The sequence below is a fragment of the Calypte anna genome, chromosome 3 (assembly GCF_003957555.1).
Source record: "Calypte anna isolate BGI_N300 chromosome 3, bCalAnn1_v1.p, whole genome shotgun sequence".
Taxonomy (NCBI): Eukaryota; Metazoa; Chordata; class Aves; order Apodiformes; family Trochilidae; genus Calypte; species Calypte anna.
The window spans coordinates 89,309,242-89,329,937 of NC_044246.1; the positions used below are offsets into that span (position 1 = coordinate 89,309,242).

The window sequence follows — 20,696 nt, forward strand, 5'->3', positions numbered from 1 at the left end:
GCCTTTTGGTATTCTAATGCATGGTGCAGTATAAAATCTGAACTATCATTCTTCATGTTACTCTGCAGAGTTCTTTGATTTATGATTTATTGAGCAAAACGTAGCTTACAACTGAAAACACTGCTTCCTGACAAGAACACAGTAAGCATAGGACTCCAGTTATAAGTGTTGCAACTCTAAAATACAAAAGTTTGAAGAAGTTTTTGAACAATTTATTACAAAGAAACAGCTTCTCTGTAGTTGGTCTGAGACTCACTTTTTGTTGTAATTGTGATCTTGGTTCCAAAGATTTTTTGACTTGCAGAATTATCTTAAATTTAGAGTACTTACTGTAATTTCACACTTCAGAGAATTCTTTTGTGGTCCCTAGAGCGTATGCTTGCAGACTTGGATGTATGCTTGTTAACACTACATAAGAATGTTGCTTCTTGCCTGCATATTTCATTCCTCACTACATGGCGTGCACTTCTGTGCTTTTCCCTAGTCAGCAAGAAAAACAGGCTTCTCTGCCACCTGAATATTTCATATATTTTTATCCAAATGGAAAACCTGGAAAGGGAGGTGATTTCTTCTTGAACTGAGGAAGAGCTAGAAAAATGTTTATGCAATTTTTCTGATAGATGTACCCTTCAAAGAAAATATTGAAGCATATAGGAGCATTAGGAGCATTCTCTGTTCACTGCAGCTGCCTAGGCTTTTTCTACACAAAGCAATCTTGTTGATTTAATATAAAATGCTGTGATTAATTTGTTATTTTTATATTAATTTTGAAGTAATGTATGTGAATTTACATACATTATGTAAATATTTATAAGCCACTTTTAAAAGTAGTACAAGCTTTGTGATATTATTTAATTATGCCTTTTATTATTACCTGTATAACGTTTTATTTAGACACCAAACCCTGTAGCCCCAGACTTAACATTTATGTTCACTGTTTTTCAAATTGCTATCTCAAATCCTTGTGTTTTATAACTAGGCTGGCGCTGCAGCTGCCTAAGGGGTAGTCCTGGTCAATATCTTTGTCAGTGATCTGGATGAGGGAATTAGATGTGCCCTCAGTGACTTTGCAGATGATGCTATGCTGGGTGGGAGTGTTGCTCTCCCTGAGCATAATAAAGCTCTACAGCAGGAGCTGGATCAATGGGCCAAAGATACTTGTATGAGGTATAACAAGGCCAAGTGCTGGGTCCTGCACTTGGGTCAACACAACCCCTTGCAACTCTATAAGCTTGGAGAAGAGTGGCTGGAAAGCTGCCAGGCAGAAAAGGACCTGGGATTGTGGCTGAGAGCCAGCTGAACGTGAGCCATCAGTGCTCCCAGGTGGTCAAGAAGGCCAACAACATCCTGGCCTGCATCAGAAATAATGTGTCCAGCAGAAGGGAAGCGTTTGTGTTGCTGTACGTGGCTCTGGTGAATACTGTGTTCAGTTCTGGGCCCTTCACTACAATAAGGACATGGAGTTGCTGAAGTGAGTTCAGAGAAGGGCAGCCAAGCTGCTGAAGGGTCTGGAGAACAAGGCCTGTGAGGAGATGCTGAGGGAACTGGGATTGTTAAGTTTGGAGAAGAGGAGGATGAGAGGAGACCTTATTGCTCTTTATGACTACCTGAAAGGAGGTGGTAGTGAGGTAGGTGCTGGCCTCTTCTCTCAAGCGAATAATGAGATGACTAGAGGAAACGGCCTGAAGTTGCAAATGGGTTAGGTCTTTTTTCTCGAGTAACTGTCAACAGGATGAGAAAAAATGGCCTCAAATCGTTCCAGAGGAGGTTTAGATTGGTATTAGGAAAAATTTCTTTACTGAAAGAGGAATCAGGCATTGGAACAGGCTGCCCACGGAAGTGATGGGATTACCATCCCTGAAGGTGTTCAAAAATGTGTAGATGTGGCATTTCAGAATATGGTTTAGTGAGCATGGTGGTGTTTGGTTGACAGATGGAGTTCATGACTTTTCCAGCCATAATGACTATATGATTCTAAGCTACAGGACTGCTAAGAATCACAGATGAGTGGTGATGTGGCAGTTCTTGATGTTGAACTGTTATTTCAAATGTACTGTACTCCTACAAACACAGCCAAATTTTTTCTACCACTACTTGTTGGAAAAGTTTTTGTTCTGAATGTGGCAAATATACAAAACTGGGCAGGGATGGTTGAAGTAGCTTTGAAACAGAATCAGCAGTGGTGAATGTTGTTTGCCTAGATTGCAACTCAGCTAATTTGCACATAATGAATTTGCTTACCTTGGCAAACATCACATGTTGTGTAAAATTTATAACTGAAAATCAAATTCAAACCTTTTCACTATCTATGCTTTCCCGTAATTATAAAAAAAAAAGTAAGACACTTGCCTCTTTGCATTTTGTACAGAAATTACAGAAGGATGAACAGTGTGTCCTCTCCCCTTTGCTTCTACAAAGGCAGATTTACAAACAAAGCTTTACTTCATTGTAGGTGTTCCACACTTCCATTCACAACCATTTAAAATGAAAGTGCATTGTGTCTATGAGTATTGATTTAGGAGATGTCCCTGCTTTTTCTTTTTGGGTTTTTCCAGTTGTCAGGTGAGAACTATCCCACACTTGGAATTAATAGGCTCTGTTTGAATAGTGCTGAGAATCATAGATGAGTGCTATCTTGAGCTTTCAGACTATGACATAAATGTATGTGGGCTGTAGAATTTTGGCTTTGTTACTAGTTATTTTTCAAAATGTTTTGAGAAACCTAAGAAATTGTCAAATTTTATGTCTAGTTCTCACTGTGGCATGATAGGGCAGGTAATCTACACATTTTTCATGTCTTCTAAGTGTTGTTGAGCATCTTGGTTACAGTGTTCAGAGACTTAAGTATCTTAGGCAACATGGAATGGGGCACACAGACTGCCTCTGGATCAAGTACTGAAAGTTAAGTAAAAAATGCCTAATTCACTTGTAAGCAAAAAAATACTGAACAGTTTTAGGGATATTTAGATGTTACTTTGAACTTAATCAGTACAAATTATACCCCTCCAAATCAGCTGGAGGGACTGACTATTTATATTCATCAGAATCATACCAAATATATTCAGGATGCTGCTGCTTCAAAATAAATTCTCTAGTCTTTCTTATACTATGTTCTATATATTGAGACAGTTTCTGCTTTTAGATAGCAGGGAAAATACTCAAGTTCCTACCTAAAATGCATTTAATCAGAGAAAAGTTACTTTCACGTGTACAAGTACACAAAATCTTTCTCTAAGAGAAGTAGAAACCAGTGCCAGACAGAAACTGAAAAGCTGGTAGTCTGCTAAAAAAGTTAGGGACAATCATGCATTGCAGAAAATCTTAAAAAGAATGCTGAGAAAGACAAAAATATTTTTAAACCAATGTGATTTTATGTCTTTTCAGTCCTCTGGCTCTACAGGGGTAGCAAGTGTACATTAGGGACAAAAGTCCTTTGACTTTAAGAGTAGAACTTAGAGAATTTTGTGACACAAGGGTGTGTGTCATAAAACCAAGCTAGTATGACTAATTAAGTAGCTTAATATCATATTAAAAGTAGTAATTGTATTTTTGAAGGAAAGCAACATATATTGTACACCTCATAATTTATATCTCTTTCTTTGTCAGTACAATGAAAGCCTCCATGGACATTGTGAGGAATTGGCAATGGTTGGATTTGATACTGGGAAAAATTTCTTTACTGAAAGAGTAGTCACGCATGGGAACAGACTGCCCAGCTAAGTGGTGAAGTCACCATCCTTGGAGGCGTTCAAAAAACGTATGGATGTGGCACTTGAGACCATGGTTTAGTTGGCTGGTGGTTTGGGGTTGATGGCTGGACTTATTAGAGGTCCCTTCCAACCTCAATGATTCTACGATTCCCTTTTACCACCTTCAGAGGAGAAGCTGCTGTGGTCAGCTGTGCTGCTTTAAATAGCTGTAAAACTCCTGATTCTGCTGTTGGTTTTTTTAAGCTGTGCTACCATTGGACAGCTGAGAAATGAACTATTAGTGAAAAGTCTTCTTGAAGCTAGTGTATTCACTAGGTACAAGAACTACAGAATTATTAAAAGAAGTTAGTGTTGCTGACATTTTCATGTTCTGTAAATGTACTGATGTTAACAATACTCCATAATTAAGTCTGCAACATGTTTCACACAGTCATAAAGGAAAAATCCTCTTTGTTAAAAGCATATTTTAAAATACAAAGCAAATTATAGTTCTATACTTATTTCAGGTATATTTTACAATAAAAGAATTAGGCATTTTTCTTTTTTAAAAAAGTTAGTCCACTTGCACATCATTTTACCAGGTGGTGATGAGGTTGCATCTGTTTCTCTGACAGAATCCTAAACATTTACTTACCGTGAAAAATATCAGACAAGATGCTTTTGATGTGCAAATGGATTTGAATCAGAAAGTGTGCATAAGAAGTATATTTAAATCAGAATCTTAAGGGAAAATGTAACAGTTAAATCTTGTATCTGTCTTAACCTAGTACAACAGCCAATGAGGATCAAAAAAGGAGATCCATGCATTCTTCTTATTCATGTACATGTGTCTTAAAACAAAGAGAAGTGAACACTTGAAAGTACCAATACATTATTTTATGATCTTTTAGTAGCTAATATAAATACATATACAAAAATACATACATTTTTTTACAGATAGCAAGGCTACTTACAGGCTGACTGATAGGCAGAATATGGTTGTCAGGTCATGTCACTTTACCATAATATATGGTATTGTTGTTGAAAAGCCTTTTCCTCTTTAATGCTTTTGTTGGCAAGGATTTTATCAGTTTTTTGCTGAGAGTAACAAACGCTATGAACTAACTGTTTTTGGAGAGGCTGCCAAAAAAACAGATTGTTAAAAAACATTGAGAGATAGAATGTAAGAGATTTATAGAAAATTACTACATGCATCAGAGGCAAAGAAACTAACCCAAGAAGAACTGGTTTGCACATATTTTTTAATAGATTCTAAACCATCATCTGTTCTAATACAAAGACAGATGTACTTACCTTCTTGCTAAGTACCTTACCTTACCTACTCATATTCACTGTGTATTTGAAAAGTATACAAACAATGAAAATCAATGTACTAGAAATCTCTGGACCTTTTTCAGCTATTTTAAGTTCAAATTTATTGAATTACTCAAATTATTGGCAGAATGTGAGAAGATTTCAAATATGCTGGGAAAAATTATGCACAACTGTTACATTTTTGCCAATAAAGTTTATTCATCATTTTAGATATTTTTTTTGTTGAATACAGTATGAATTCTTTTATTATTTATTCTGTTCCTTGCTTATTTTACTTTCTTGCATTATTTAATTTGATCAGCATGTCACAGCAAATTGTGATACTTAACCACAAAGCAAAATAAACTGCCGGTGGTCATAAGAAACCGATACAGTTTTAAAGTTCTGCTTCATCATTTTCCCTTTTAACAGTCAGCATAGTGCTGTTCACAATCTCTTTAAGGACAGATTGGTTAACTTCCACTATACCTGGTAGTCTATAACTTCTGACAACTGAGTTTCAGGTATCACAGTCCATGTTTATAGCATTTCTTAGAGACATCAACTCCTTTTTCATAAGCTGTTCTCGTGAACAGTTTTCTTGTGCTCTCAGAAGCTCTGTTCCCCTAATCTACCCCTATTTTGCTTACCTTCCTAAAACTGAAGATGAGCCTTTCAGGCAATTCAGTCATCATTTACTTGCTGTTTCATCTCACATTCTCAAGCAGAGCATTTCACAGTATCCTATCTCTGTGTCCAAACATGTTTTTTCCTAATAAAGCTTCATCCCATAGCTTAATGGGAATTTATGTATCTTCTCTAGATAGCCATTTGAGCCCAGAGGCCACTTGCTTGCCATCTACTGATCCATGAAAATAGTCTTCCAGATTGATAGTCTTCCACAGTCATTTCCTGTGAAAGAATAATTGCTGAAATTTTGCTTTTTGATGTGATCTTCACATAATCTCTGCTAACATCAAGATATTTTACCTCTGATATCCAACAAGATTTTTTCTCAGATGGTTCTTCATCTCTCTCTGTTCCCAGAATCTGTCTAGTTCACTTAAAACTCAGGATTTTCCTATGAGGGCAACTTGCCACCATACACACTAGATAGCACATGCTCTTTTACATTGCCAGAACAAAATTCTTCAAAGGGCCTCTCTGCTTCCTTATGTCCACTGTAGAAAGATTTAAAGGACTGTCCTTTTAAAGGATCTCATAGCACCTAACAGATAATGCAGAGAACACTATTAGTCACCTCTAAGTGTGATTTATAAACTCTTCCTAGACTAAAGTTCAAGCATTAACACTCGCTGAGATTTCAAGGAGTAATGCTAGCTTTGGGGGAGCTGCCCCAGATTTTTTATTTTCCTGGCAATAATGAGGACCTCTTTCCAAGTTTTCAATAGGAGGATATGTGAATGGACAGACAGAATCACTGGGAGAAGAGAAATAACTATTCATCTGTAACTTCACTTGTTCAAGATGTTGTCATTACATGCATTCACACCTCTTCCCCACTTCATTCTCCCTAAATTCAATGTAACTTACATCTTCACATGTTGATAGAAATTAGAAATTCCTTGAACAGCCTGTGCATGGACAGAAGAAGGTAAGGGATCAAAAATATAAGATGTGCATGTATATCTGTTATGCTAGGGTTAAAAGCAGTGATTTTTTAAACAGTGATAGTACAATATATTTTGAAAGAGAATTATGAAATTATTCTAGAAGAAAATCATAAAAGCCGAAGGCATGAAATCCAGTCAAATTAAAGTAGCCTTGGAGTTAGTTAGGTATTCTGAATACAATATATGTGTAAGCATAAAAGACTTTAAGTAGGTCATCAGGATTTGTAGCAGACTGAAGAAACCTTGTGTTGTCTAGAAAGCTGCTGTCAAGGAGGGAATTTTCATTGTGAGTTGTTCATGCTATGAACAAAAAAAAGCAAATGAAGTTCAAAGTATCTGTTGCCTTTCTATCTGCTGAAATATGTTATCTTTTTTTAGTTCATTCTTTTTAAGTCCACTGGATCATTTTCTCTTACAAGTTAGTAGATTTTCCAGCAAGGAGCTGTCCCAAGTGCTCTGACAGTCTTTATACAATTCAATAAAAATGTTAAGGGACATTCTGGGCTGAGGCTACCTCCAGGAGCTGGGACTCCATCCTGCCAGCTGCTGTAACCCAGCCCATACACTCCAGGGTCTCCATCTCAGGCTGATGGACATGGCTGCTGCTTTCCCTTTTGCAGCTGAAACATGCACAGCCGAGCAGCTATTCCAGAGACACGCAGACACACAGAGAACATGAGGCAGCTGTGCATGGCTACACAGGCTGCCACAGGCAAGTCAGTGCCTTAAACACCATCTGCTTAGAGGCTCACTTAAATCATGGCTGTAGAAAGCCAAGTCCTCTGCTCTCTGCCTGATAAGGATAGAACTGCTGAAGTGATGCCTGAAGCTTCTTGATAGCCCACCCATAAAGGTGACTGACAAGATTGGTTTCTTGTCATTGTTTCTATTAGTTTGTTTGTCACATCTGTTTTTTGCTTATTGCCCTCCCCTTTTCCTCATCATCCTATGTTGACAGGGTCCTTGATCAGATAGTATTAGTGGAATAAGCATTTCAACACTCTGCATGCCCATACCAGTTCCTGAAACCAATCAGGTTTGGTTCTTGTTACTACCTGCATTTGTTGGTCAGGTTTGTGCCTCTTCATTTTTTGGTTTCTCCCTTTTCCTTATAATCTCATAGGACAAGATTTTTCTTGATCCAGTAACCGTAAGGGAGCAAATGCTCTCTCCTACCACATGCTCTTGTAAAAAGTTTATCTTTGCAGTGTATGTGTTGTGTGTTTTTTCTCAACTCAGCTACAGACAGTGGATGGAGCTCCAGACACAATGGACAATTGGATACAGATATGATTCTGGAAATCAGGATTCCAGTTTTTCAAACATTATGTATCTGGAAGTTAAGAAGAACACAGTAATCTTATGTTCAAATGCTTCAGAACAAACATAAGCACTAAAGTCAATTTCATAAGCTAGCTATTGAGTCTTTACTTCAGTTAAACAGAGTAACATATAGTGCAAAAACCAGATTAACATGTTAACAGTTTGTCTTAAGGGGGAATAAAAATCCTTAACAGGAACAGTGTCTTACCTTCTGTTAGAATACAGTTAAATTGCAAAATAATAAAAAAAACCCCATCCAAAATAACTTGCAATTGTAGGTGTTAGGTTTTGGGGGATTTTTTTTTACTATTTGAAGCGTGTTCCAACTGTCATTTAAATAGAAATACTTGGCTGTCACAGCTACCATATGCTACTTAGTGGCAGTGAACAAAAATTGAAAGTTGTTTTTTTAAAATATCTTCTCATTCTTATTTTGAACTGTGCAAGTAACACAGTATGTCTGATGTTTTGTAGATAACAATCATTCCTGTGACCAAGTCTGAAACACATTATTAATTGGGAAGGGTGAACTGTTCATAATCCTTACAGAGACTGTAAGAAAGATTACTTTTGTTTTCCATATTATGGTTGAAAAGCTGGTTGAAATACTAAAGCAGACTACATTATTGTCATCATTTAATTTTTTTATTATCACCTCTATCACCTTAATGATACTGATGGATGTAGAGAAAAGTTCACTTTCAATGAACTTACTTGTAAACATGTGAACATGTAAAGATAAAGGGTTTGTACAACTACTGGTACAAAAGTAAACTTTGTATTTTGTTTGGGGTTTTTTATCTTTTATGAGTTGTTGCTGCATATACTCAATATGACTGGTGATGGTGTTCCAGTAGTGTGGAATATTTTCAAAAGATTCCTACCCTTTCTGAAGTGTGACTGTCTGCATTTTTGTTTTTTCAAAGCTGGTGAAAGGAATTTTGGAGAACAGTTTCTTCACCTGTATCTTGTGGAGGGAAGACCAACAGTTCGATTCAGCTGTGGAAACTCTCAGAACATTCTCACTGTATCTGTCAATCAGACAATTAGTAAGGGTATACTCATACCTATCAGAATAAGGTAAGAACTTTCCACTTTGTTACCCTTAAGAGATATAGTCATACATATTGAGTAATTAAGTGTTACCTCACATGGTTTTTGACAATAAGACAAGTCAGAGAATCATAGAATGATTTGGGTTGGCAAGGACTTTAAAGATCATCTAGGTCCGACCCCCCTGCATGGATAGGGACACCTTCCACTAGACCAGGTTGCTCCAATTCCAATTGTATGCATATTTGGAAACTTCTTTGCATTACTGAAAAAACATTTCAATTCCCATAGATTAGTCCAGTCAGTTGGAGAAGTTGGGAATCTTTCAAACTCCAGACACTTTTACAGATACAGGTGAAGTAATTTTGAGAACTGAAACAATTTAATGTAGGACTAATTCATTGTTTAAGGTGAAAAATTGAAAATGGGAATGCTAACATCTTGCAATGCAGTAAACCCTTATATCTATGTATGACCAATACATTTTTCATCTAGTGCACACATTAGTTCACAGAATAGTTAATTTAAACATTTGGAAAATATATTGGTATCTTGCCTTTGTCTTCTGGGCTGTTTCTTTATAATGTAAAAGATTATAAATTCTGAAGTGTTACTCATGCCAGCAAGTTTAATGATCTCAGTATATAGAGTATATGGTATGATGAAAAAATGTGTTTAGGCTTGTTTGGTTAGATTTTGTGCTCCCCCCATAAACTTTACCATATACTTCTAGAAACAAACTTGTTAGATTGTAAGTATAAAACCTCTTCTTAGTATAGGAATGATTACATATCTACAACTAAATAAACAGATTGAGTTCTATATTACATTTCTTCTCAGGCACAGTTCTATACTTTACTTTTATGCTCCACATAAAACAGGGCTTTTTGCGTTTTATTCTATTTTAGTAATAATGAAGCAAAGCTGCATACTATTCATAGAAATCTAATTACTTGATATCTGAGACTGTATTAATCTATTTCAGGATTTTTAAAAAAACTGTAAATGTATATATAAATTTTACAAAGACAATTCAATCCCTTTCTCTTCCCATGAGCCAAGAATTTTTTCTCATAGAAGATACCTGGGAGAAATATACAGTTTAGTACTGATTAAGTTAGTTCTGTTTGTTTTTTAATCTCAGAGACTGTTCTTCTGTGAGGCATTGGTCAGCTAATCATCCGCATTGTATTAGCTGTGGTAGTATTCTCTCTGCTTCATAAGTTTAAGGCATTAAAATGCTGTACAGATTTCAAAGTCTAATGATACCTTAGCAACCAATGCAGTTAAATGGCATTGAAAAGAATGATTCTAGTTCTGTAGTTCAATTTCACAATGAAAAAAAAATTTATTTCTCTCTTTTTTGCCATGTAATTAGCATCTATATATTCATGGCTTTTCCATGTGATAAATCTAAAAAGTAATGTCAATTCATTTTACAAATTACCTTTGATTACTTGATTGCATGCTGCTATCTTTAAAATAGTGAGCTACTATATAACTTGCCAGGTGTGACTGTAGACTCTGACTAGTGAGGATTTACATGCATCTGAGTTTATGGGTTTGGCCTTCAAAATGACTAGTAATTATTCTTGTGAGTCCTAAAATGTAGAAAGAGCAGTATATCCTTCACCAAACAGCAATAAAATTGTAATCTTTCAGCAATCATCTTTAACCTCTGCCAAAGAAAAAAGCAAACTTGACAAGGCATTTGTGCTCCCCCAGGATCTTGCATCACAGACTGTAAAATATGAATCCATGCAAAAACTGTTGATTTGTGTTCTCATAGTGGCTGTTGAAGTAACTCTATGTTTTACCTGCAGGGTTTTTTTTCCTGTAATGTAGGAAAAGTGACAAAGACTTGAGTAAATAACTGGTTTTGCTCTTATTTCAAAACAGTCTGATTGGGAGACAGTATTTCTGTTAAAATTGACTGAATATTGCTGTAAGATGATATTTGACAGATACTCCATTTCTCCGACTAAGACTACATTTGGTAAACAGCATAATTAACACAATCAGTAATATGTGTAGAAGCAGATTTTCATCTTATCAAAATTTTATTTCTATAAATCTTACTTTCATGTACAAGAAGCTAGGATATCCCCCAAGCTTACAGCTATGACTTTCTCTCAACTCTATGATTAGTTTCCTTAAGGACATTTATTTTGAACCTTAGGAAGATTAAATGAGTTTTAAATGTTCAATTATTGTCATTATGGTCCTTGTGAAATGACAGCATTATAGAAAAAAACTCTGATTTCTTACTTTTTAATCTTGCCTAAACAATTTAGAGACCTGTTTTAATACAGCTTTATTCAATGTTTCCATTTCTGTTTATTTAGAACTATTTGAGTGCTGGTTTTGAAAACATGCATTTTTTTAATTGCATTTATTTCTTTGTTACTTCATAATTGAGACTGTATTGATCTTTTCATCTTTTCAGTTAAATCTGTGAGTGTGCACTTGAGATGTAGTTTGGATTAGTTTTATGGATATGTTCCTTAAAATTATTCATGGAGCATTAGTTCAAACACATTTCATTCATGTCTGGGTTCTAAAATATGTTTGCCTGGTTCAAAATTTGCTGTTTGTGATGTGAATGTCACACGGATGGTGTTTCTTCAGTTCAGTGGTTGGAGGAAAGTAACTTTAACAAGCAAAAGACTGAGATAATTAAGTCACCAGAATTTATAGTTTTTTCACACTTTGGGATTGATTTTGGCTTTCAGAGTTTTAATACAGATTTGGTTTTAGACATCTTACACTTTTTTCTCTAAATTAAAATTTTAAAAATTCTCTTACATTAAAAAGTTTAGTCTGTTCTAGGTAGCGGATGCGGGTACCAGATTCATTTCTGTTTGAAAGATTCTAGGCAAAGATTAATTACAATCTCTCCTGTGTAGGATAGTGTCACTCTTTTCCATCATATTTATCTGCAGAATTATCAGAGTTTTTCTCTGGAATTTCATGAAAATAATGCTTAGCCCCACCAGTAATTTAGGATTGTATTATGTGCATAGTATTTCATGTGTTTGTCAAGTGAACATTTTGAATGTAGTTGTTTCCAATTTTCTGTCACACTTTAATTAGTCGTCTGGGAGTATGCATTTTGTCATGGCTGAGAAGGGCACCTTCAGCTGTCCACAAAAGCATCTGTTTGTTAAATAAATTATTCACTTAATGTTGTTTGGCCACCTCTAGCCTAGACCATGCAGTTGTACAGAAGCTGCTAAAAGTTTATTATTTGGTCTTCATGCTTCAAAAGCAGATGGCCCCTCTGAATTGTGCACATCCTAAACAAGTTTTTTTTATATCCACATGGAAACTCTGGCAAGATATAGTGTAGTGAGTACAAACTACACAATTATATTATCAGTGTCCATTCTTTTGCCTACACTTCCACTTGGCTCTTTTCCACAGAGACAATTGTTTGATGTTATTGAGTTATGTATAATTTTTTTATTGCTTATACATTCTGAAAATGCATTTTTTAAAGGAATATGTAAACCACCATCCATACAATTTGTTGACTCACTCTGAGTCACGAAGTTTACCTGTTTCATGTTATTATTCCAGAGATATGTATGTTCTCATACTAGTGCCTACTTCTAAGAAATCATTTTATTAGTATTTACAGGTGCCGAGGATTCTGCATAGTGTGCAAGTATTGCTGGAAATTATATTAAGTCAGTAAAACTGATTCTCTGATGTTTTGCTATTGTTTCCAATGTTGCTAGTTGCCTAGGAATATAGGAAATATTTGTTTGATTAATTTGAAACATTTGAGGAGATCTTAAACTTCAGTGACTTGTATCTGAGCGGGTATATAGTGTAGCCTACTTTCATGGTATGTGTAAAATATTTTACCATCTTAGTATACTCCTAAGCTTCATAGTTGCAGTGTTGAGTTCCAATATAATTAATTATCTGATGAATGAGGTAAGGAAAGGTGTTTTGGAGGATAATTTGAGCCAACTTAATGCAATATCACCACCATCTTATCACACATCCCCTTTCCCAAATTCTTTGAAGGTTAACAGTGAAAGTAGCCTGGGAGAGATTTAAGAATTTGTATTCTATCATATGAATTTATAATTTGATAAAACATTTGATTTGATTTGATAAAACATTTTTGTGTGGTATTTGAAATGTAATATCTTGTATGCTGTGTGTTTTAAATTTTAAGTCCACATATACATGAACCATATCCGTGTGGAAGTTGTGTTGCATAAAACAGGAAATGCTGTTGGACGTTAGGTGAATTTAATACAGTTTGAATTAAATTTGGAGTTACTTTTAGCAGGACTGGATATACAGCTATACATATTTGTACTTTCTGCATTCTTCATACATGCTGCAAATCATGATGATTCAGCATAAATCTTAGTGGGACAAATCCTAAAACTAACAGTTGAGTTTATCCAGCCTTGTGAAAATAGTAGTGCACTCGGTTCAGTTTATAAAGTATTTCTATTTCATATAATCATCAAATTTGCCACTATAAGGCAGGAAGGTTTGTGAAATGTTTGTCTACATAATGTTTGTTCTCTGAAAACCTTAATCTTAGTTCCATCAATCCCTCTGTTATAGTTTTATGTAGATAAATCACTACATCTGCTATTTGGCCTCAAAAATTGTTCCATAATACATGCTTTGAATCAAACTAATGCATATAAACTTGAATATTAACAATTTGGTGAAACATTAGAATCAGCCAGTTAAATAATTCTGTGTGGCCTGCTAGCTGAAATATCTCAAATAAGAGAATGCATTCTGATAATTAGTATAGAAAAGATTGTGGTTTGTTTTCATTTCTGTTTCAGATGTTGTGTTTGAACAGAACATTCAGTGTCACTTTCTGACATACTTTTTTCTTTCATTCAGCACCAGTATTCATTATTTAGTCAGTGATCTTTTGAAGCCAACAAACCAACTTCTTTGGCTATTCAAGCTCATTAGCTACTGACTTGAAGAGCAGATATTTGAATTCCTGTACCATTCGTGTTCTGGCTTAGACTATATCTTATTAATTATTTAAAATTATTAAAGTTAACTGACCCTACAGGAATATCTCTAAGAACACAGAAACACAGTTTCACATGATTGTTTAGGTTGGAAGGGATGTCCTGAGATCATCCCGTCTAAGCAGGGTCACATACAACATGTAAGATCATGTCCAGTCAGGTTTTAAATATCTCGAAGAGACTCCTATACCTGATTTGCGTTTGTGACCTTTTGCTGAATTCACTGAGTCCCTGTCTTTCTTGTACTGGGGAAGGGAGAACTTGATACAGCTTCACACTCCAGATGTGGTCTCACCAGTGCAGGAGGGGAAAAATTGCCTGCTTTGACCTGAAGGACTGTAGTGCCAGTAAAAACTGAGTTAAAGAAGGGACTGAGTATCTCAACCTTTTCCAGGTCTTTTGTCAGTCCTATTCGTCAGTAAGCCCATGTTTTCCTAAGTTTCTGTAATACTGGTAATGTTCTTGTATAATTCCTGCTTGTTACCCTGCATGTCACTTGCCACAGTCAAGCACTTCCCTAATCCTGTCCCTCTTCCTGGATCACCTGCCCATGCTTCCATGCCTTACACACTTCCTTTTTATGTTGGAGTTAAATTAGAATCTTTTTCACCCATGCAGGCCACTTGCTGTATTTCCTTCATTTTTACTTGTTGGGATGGACGATTCTTGAGCTTGTAGGAAGTGATATTTTAATATCAATCAAGTATCCTGGACCACTCTTCTCTGCAGGGCCATAGCTCATGGGTTTCATCCAAGCAGATTCCTGAACAGACCAAAGTCTGTTTTACAATGTCCAGGGTTGTGCTCTTGCTTTTTTTGCTATTCCCTCTTTTTGGCATCCTGGATTATGACTTTGACACTTCCAACCAGTTCTTCCTTTTTTGTAAGTATCAAGTCCAGCGGAGAACCTGCACTGGCTCCTTGATTACCTCTGCCCTGAGCTTGTCAATGCACTCTAGAAGTCACCCAGGTGGCTTGAGCCCTGCTGTGTTGTGCCTACAGCAGGCACCTGGGTGGTTAATAACTCATCCGAAAATTCTTTCAAACCTTCTGCATCACTGTCTTATTGGGTTATGACAGACTGATTGCTGCATTATTGGTTGATAGTTGACTTAATATGCGTCAGCAGTGTGCGCAGGTGGCCAAGAAGGCCAGTGGCATCCTGGCTTGTATTAGGAACTCTGTGGCCAGCAGGAATAGGGAGGTGATTGTCCCTCTGTACTTAGCTTTGGTGAAGCTACATCTTGAGTACTTTGTCCAGTTCTAAGCACCTCTCTATAGGAGGGACATAGAAGTGCTGGAGCGTGTCCAGAGAAGGGCAAAAAAGCTCATGAAGGGCCAGGAGCACAAGTCCTGTGAGGAGTGGCTGAGAGAGCTGGAGTTGTTTAGTCTGGAGGAGGCTAAGAGGAGACCTCATGGCTCTCTTCAGCTGCCTCAAGGGATGCTGGAGCCAGGAGGGAAACAGCCTCTTCTCCCTAGTAAACTGTGAAGGGACCAGAGGAAATGGATGGAAGCTGTGCCAGGGGAGGCTTAGGCTGGATGTTGGGCTATATTTTTTCACTGAGAGGGTTGTCAGGCATTGGAATGGCCTGCCTAGGATAGGGGTGGAGTCACCATCCATGGAGGCATTTAAAAGGCATTTGGACCTGGTCCTCAAGGGCATGGTTTCATTATGTTGACTGTGGTGTTAGTCAAAGGTTGGACTGGATGATCTTGGAGGTCCCTTCGTAATGTGTTGCATTCACTCCATCAAATCTTACCTGCTTTCAGCTTAGCTATCTAGTCTAAATGGGTTTGTATATATAACTGTGGATTTATGTCAAAAATTAAAATTTCTTCAGTGCTCGGACTATTATTACTCATCTGACCCTTTTGCCATTCAGCTAAAAGATAGCAACTTGTCTTTAGGTTACCTACCTCCAGTGAAATAGAGAAGTTGGTGTTTAAATTATGAACATTCTGAAAAGATAAAAGAATAGGCTTGCAAAGCAATTTTTTTTCTTATTTTTCTTAATCTTTTTCCACACTGATAACCTCTTCTTTCTGTTGCAATAACTACTACTTCAAATCTTCTTGAAAAATCAAGATTTTATGTGAGCCTTAATTATAAAGGAAATATATTTTAAAAATTACTTTAGTACCATGAAAAATAATAGTGCAAATAGTGGCAAAGTTCTTTGAACTTCCCAATAGTGTGTCACAGCTTCCCTTCTCCTGTGAACACAGAATTTGAAAAATTAGATTTTGTTGTTAATTTTATGTAATTAAATTTTAAGTCAAATCTGCCATTCTGATAAATTAAACTCTGACTGGGGGCAAATGATGACTTTTAACTCAAAAAGGTGCTCTGAACTTAAGCTTGAAAATGACATAGTAAATTCTTGCCTGTCTTTCAGTGTCCTGGAAAAAAAGAGGGCATAAATTAACCTCTAATCCTCAAGGTATCATCCACCAGAATTTAAAGGTTTTACTTCATAGAGTAAGAGGCAGTACAGATTACTATATTCACTATAAGAAAAAAAGGATAGCTCTTCTTTTCTTCTATACATCGTCTAAAGAATCATAGAATCTGTGATTCTATATTATTAACTGTTTTAATATTGTAATATACTTTATTTTTATAGCCAATGCAGCCAGAAGGTATTTAGATCTTATAAGCATGTTCCACTTAGCATATGTTACTTGGAGTAGTAACATATTATTTGAAAATCAGAACAAGTAAATTAGGATTAGATTTATTTATAGTGTGCATAAGGTACCTTCCAACACTAGCCAGTATTATATACATATTAAATGTGGAGAAAAACTGTTCTGAGCTCCTTTCTTCAAGCCTGTGACTACTAGAGAACATTTGCTTCAATAAAGTGTCCCACTTTCTACACAACAGTTATACTGCAAATAGAGACTTTTTTGCTCATTTTACAGTGTTATTTTGCTTTCCTGCAGGCTCCTCTCTCATAACTATATAAAAAAATTATTCACTACAAAGACTTGAAGATTTAAGTTTCCACTAATGTACAAGACATACAAATAAATGGTTTTCCTTACTAAAAGAGTTTTCAGGCACTGGAACAGGCTGCCCAGAGAAGTGGTTGAGTCACCATCCCTGGAGATATTTAAAAGATGTTTATATGTGGTGCTTAGGGACATGGTTTAGTGGTGGACTTGGCAGTGTTCTTGTTAACAGTTGGATTTGATGATCTTAAAGGTCTTTTCCATCCAAAACGAATTCTATAATTATGTGTTTTATGATGGTGAGGAAAAAAAAAAAAAAAAAAAAAAAAAAAAAAGCTTCAAAAGCCACTTTGGTCCTGTCAGTGGTCATTCTGACAAGAGTAAAGCTTCATTTTTTGTATACTGACTATCCAAGTAAGAGTGCCTATATAGCCTAGTGACAGAATGGAAAGAATTTTTTTTTAACTTTTCTGTGGTTAAGGTGGACCCCTGGCCAATAATACTGATGCATTTCCAGTATTCTCCATATTAAAAGTATAGGACCATATTTGAAAATTGTAACAAACTTTGATATTCTCAATTTGCTAACTATTTTAATTATATTATTTTTTCCTAACAAAAATAAGTAATTTCAGTAATATGCCTCATAGCCCAAATTTCATTGCTGCCATTGATTGTGAGGAAATACCAGATGGTTCAAGACAGCATATTTTCTTTCTACTTTTCCTACTGCAATTGAAATAATAGGAATAGGACTTATGAGGGACACTTGCAAAATTTGTCATATCAATATTCACATGTTTAAACAAGATCCACTAATTATTGACCATGGTAATCTCTAACATGTTGAGTACTTATTGTTTACAAATATTAAAAGTATGTTGATAATTAGGTGAATAGATTGTTAGTTTTTCATGCTATAACCTTGACAAAGCATAACTAAAGTACTGGATATTTCAGAACAGACTATCTCCTTCCTGTTTAGCAGCCCCTCTTATCAAAAGTGACATAAATAATAGCTAGTGTAATTGGCAGAATAAAAGAATAACTAGAAAATCTCATTTACCAAAGAAGTTTTAGGATTAATAGTTACATTAAAGAATCTATTTCAATGCATTCCTGATAATTGCAATATTTATTTTTTACTTTCCTAGAGTTTGATGCTGCTAATAGCATTGATGACATATTACTGAGGCTCCATGTCACAAGGTACTGGGTTTTTTAAAGACAAGGAGCTTTATTGGCCTTATGTTACAATTTAAAATTCCAGGTTTCCTTGCTCTATTTCTGCAAGGAAAATACACAAGATTAAAATTCTAATAGTCTGTACAGCACAGTTCCCATTTTCTGGACATTTCAGCTTTAATAATTATATGATTTGCCTTTCAGCAATGTTACAGCTAAAGCATTCCTTTTTATTGTATTATACCATGGAAATTCTAAACTGCATTTAACCTAAATTTCCAGAATTTTGCTAAGCTCTTTAGAACTCTTCTTTCATGCATTAAAGGAGACACTGATTTTATGGTGCATATCAATCCTTTCAAGTATACTGTAGTCCTTTTTATTTCTGTGTGCTGCATGAAGCATTGTATTCCAAGTATGGTTGATGTGATTGCTTACTCAATTGCAATTTCCCTAGATAAATAGTTTCTGCTCTATGATCTCATGTGGTTCACTTTTTCATCTTACTGTGGTTGGGTGAGACTGCATGAAACAGATTTCAAAATACTTGGCTGTTCCCCCTGTTCCAAAGAAGCAGAATGCAGAGCCTTTCTGATCTGCTTGAAGGGAAGAGCTGTTCTGTCATGATAATACAAAGGGATTTCAGTACTACAGAAGAGAAAGGTATTCTACATGAAACAATGCAGATAACTGTGACTTGAAGAAAAAAGCGGTCACTGGATGACAGAGTGATTAATAAGCTATTAAAATTCAAGATAATCTGATATACTGAAAACAAATTAAAATATAATTCAGTATTTTTATAGTTTCTATATTTATTAATTTATTTCTAAGGCATATAGAGTTTTGTAAAATTCATTAGATGCCTTTTCAGACAGCTGTTTCATTTCATAGAATAATTTGGGTTGGAAAGGACCTCTAAAGGTCATATAGTTCAAGCCCCCTGCAGTAAGCAGGGACACCCTCCACTAGATCAGGTTGCTCAGAGCCTTGTCAAGTCTCAGCTTGAATATCTCCAGGGATGAGGCCTCAACCAGCTCCCTAGGCAACCTGTTCCATTTTTCCACTGCCCTCATGGTAAAGAAGATTTTCCTAACATCCAATCTAAATCTACTTTTCTCTAATTTAAAACCATTGCCCCTTATCCTGTCACTACAAGCCCTCCAAACAATCCACCTTCAGTCTTCCTTTAAGGTCCCTTTAGATACTGGAAGGTCACTATTAGGTCTCCCTGGAGCCACCTTTTCTCCAGGCTGAACAACCACAGCTCCTTCAGCCTGTCTCCACAGGAGAGGTGTTCCAGTCCCCTGATCATTTTCATAGCCCTCCTCTGGACCCAATCCATCAGGTCCATGTCCTGTATTGAGGGATCCAGAGCTGGATGCAATACTCCAGGTGAGGTCTTACCAGAGCAAAATGGCAGAATCACCTCTCTTGATCTGCTGGCCATGCTTCTTTTGATGCAGCCCAGGATGTGATTGGCTGCAAGTACATGCTGTTGGCTCATGTCCACTTTCTCATTCATCAGCACCCTCAAGTCCTTGTCTGTAGGACTGCTTTCTAAAACCTCATACCCAAGCCTGTACTGAGATGGATTGTTCTGATCTAGGTGCAAGACGCTACATTTTGTTGTGTTGAACCTCATGAGGTTCATCTGGGCTCACCTCTCCAGTTTTTCCAGATCCTTCTGGATGACATCCCATTCTTCTGGCTTATTGACAGCACCACCCAGCTTGATGTCATCCACAAACTTGCTGATGGTGCACTCGATCCCACTATCTATATTGTTGATAAAAAAATTAAACAGTATGGGTCCCAGCACAGAACCCTGAAGGACACCACTTCTTGCTGGTCTCCATGTGGACTTCGAGCCATTGACCACTACCTTCTGGATGTGACCATCCAGGCAATTCCTTATCCACTAAACAGTCCATCCATCAAATCCTTCTCTCTCCAACTTGGTGAGTAGGATATTGTGGGGAGACCGTGTCAAGGCCTTGCAGAACTCCAGGTAGATGACATCCACTGCTCTTCCCTTGTTGATTGATTGTAGTTACTCCACAGTAGAAAGCCACTAAGTTGGTCAGGCAGGATTTGGCCCTAATGAATCATGCTGACTGTGTTGCATCACCTCTTTCCTCCATGTGCCTTAGCATGTCTTCTAGGAGGATCTGTTCCATAATCTTTCCAGGTACAGAGGTAAGACCAACAGGTTGGTAGTTCCCAGGGTCCTTCTTTATTCCCTTTTAAAAATGGGTGTGATATTTCCTTTCTTCCAATCACCAGTGACTTCTTCCAAGTCACTTCACCTGACTGCCATGACTTTTCAAATATCATGGAGAGTGGCTTGGCAACTACATCCACCTATTCCCTCAGGACTCTGGGATGCATCTCATCAGGTCCTATGGACCTGTATATCTTCAAGTTCCTCAGATGGTCACAAACCTTGCCTTTACTTACAGTGGGGGGGACTTGGTCTCTTGGGTTTCCATCTCATGGGCCATCAACATAGAGAG

General features: G+C 36.6%; 1 protein-coding gene across 1 annotated transcript in view; it reads left to right on the forward strand.

Annotated features, from left to right (window-relative positions):
• EYS (eyes shut homolog) overlaps positions 1-20,696 on the forward strand; it is a 709,634-nt gene that overhangs the window by 568,517 nt on the left and 120,421 nt on the right. The window contains exon 37 of the mRNA XM_030447573.1: positions 8,887-9,040. Coding sequence (XP_030303433.1) covers positions 8,887-9,040 — 154 coding nt within the window. The remainder of the gene's footprint in view (positions 1-8,886; positions 9,041-20,696) is intronic.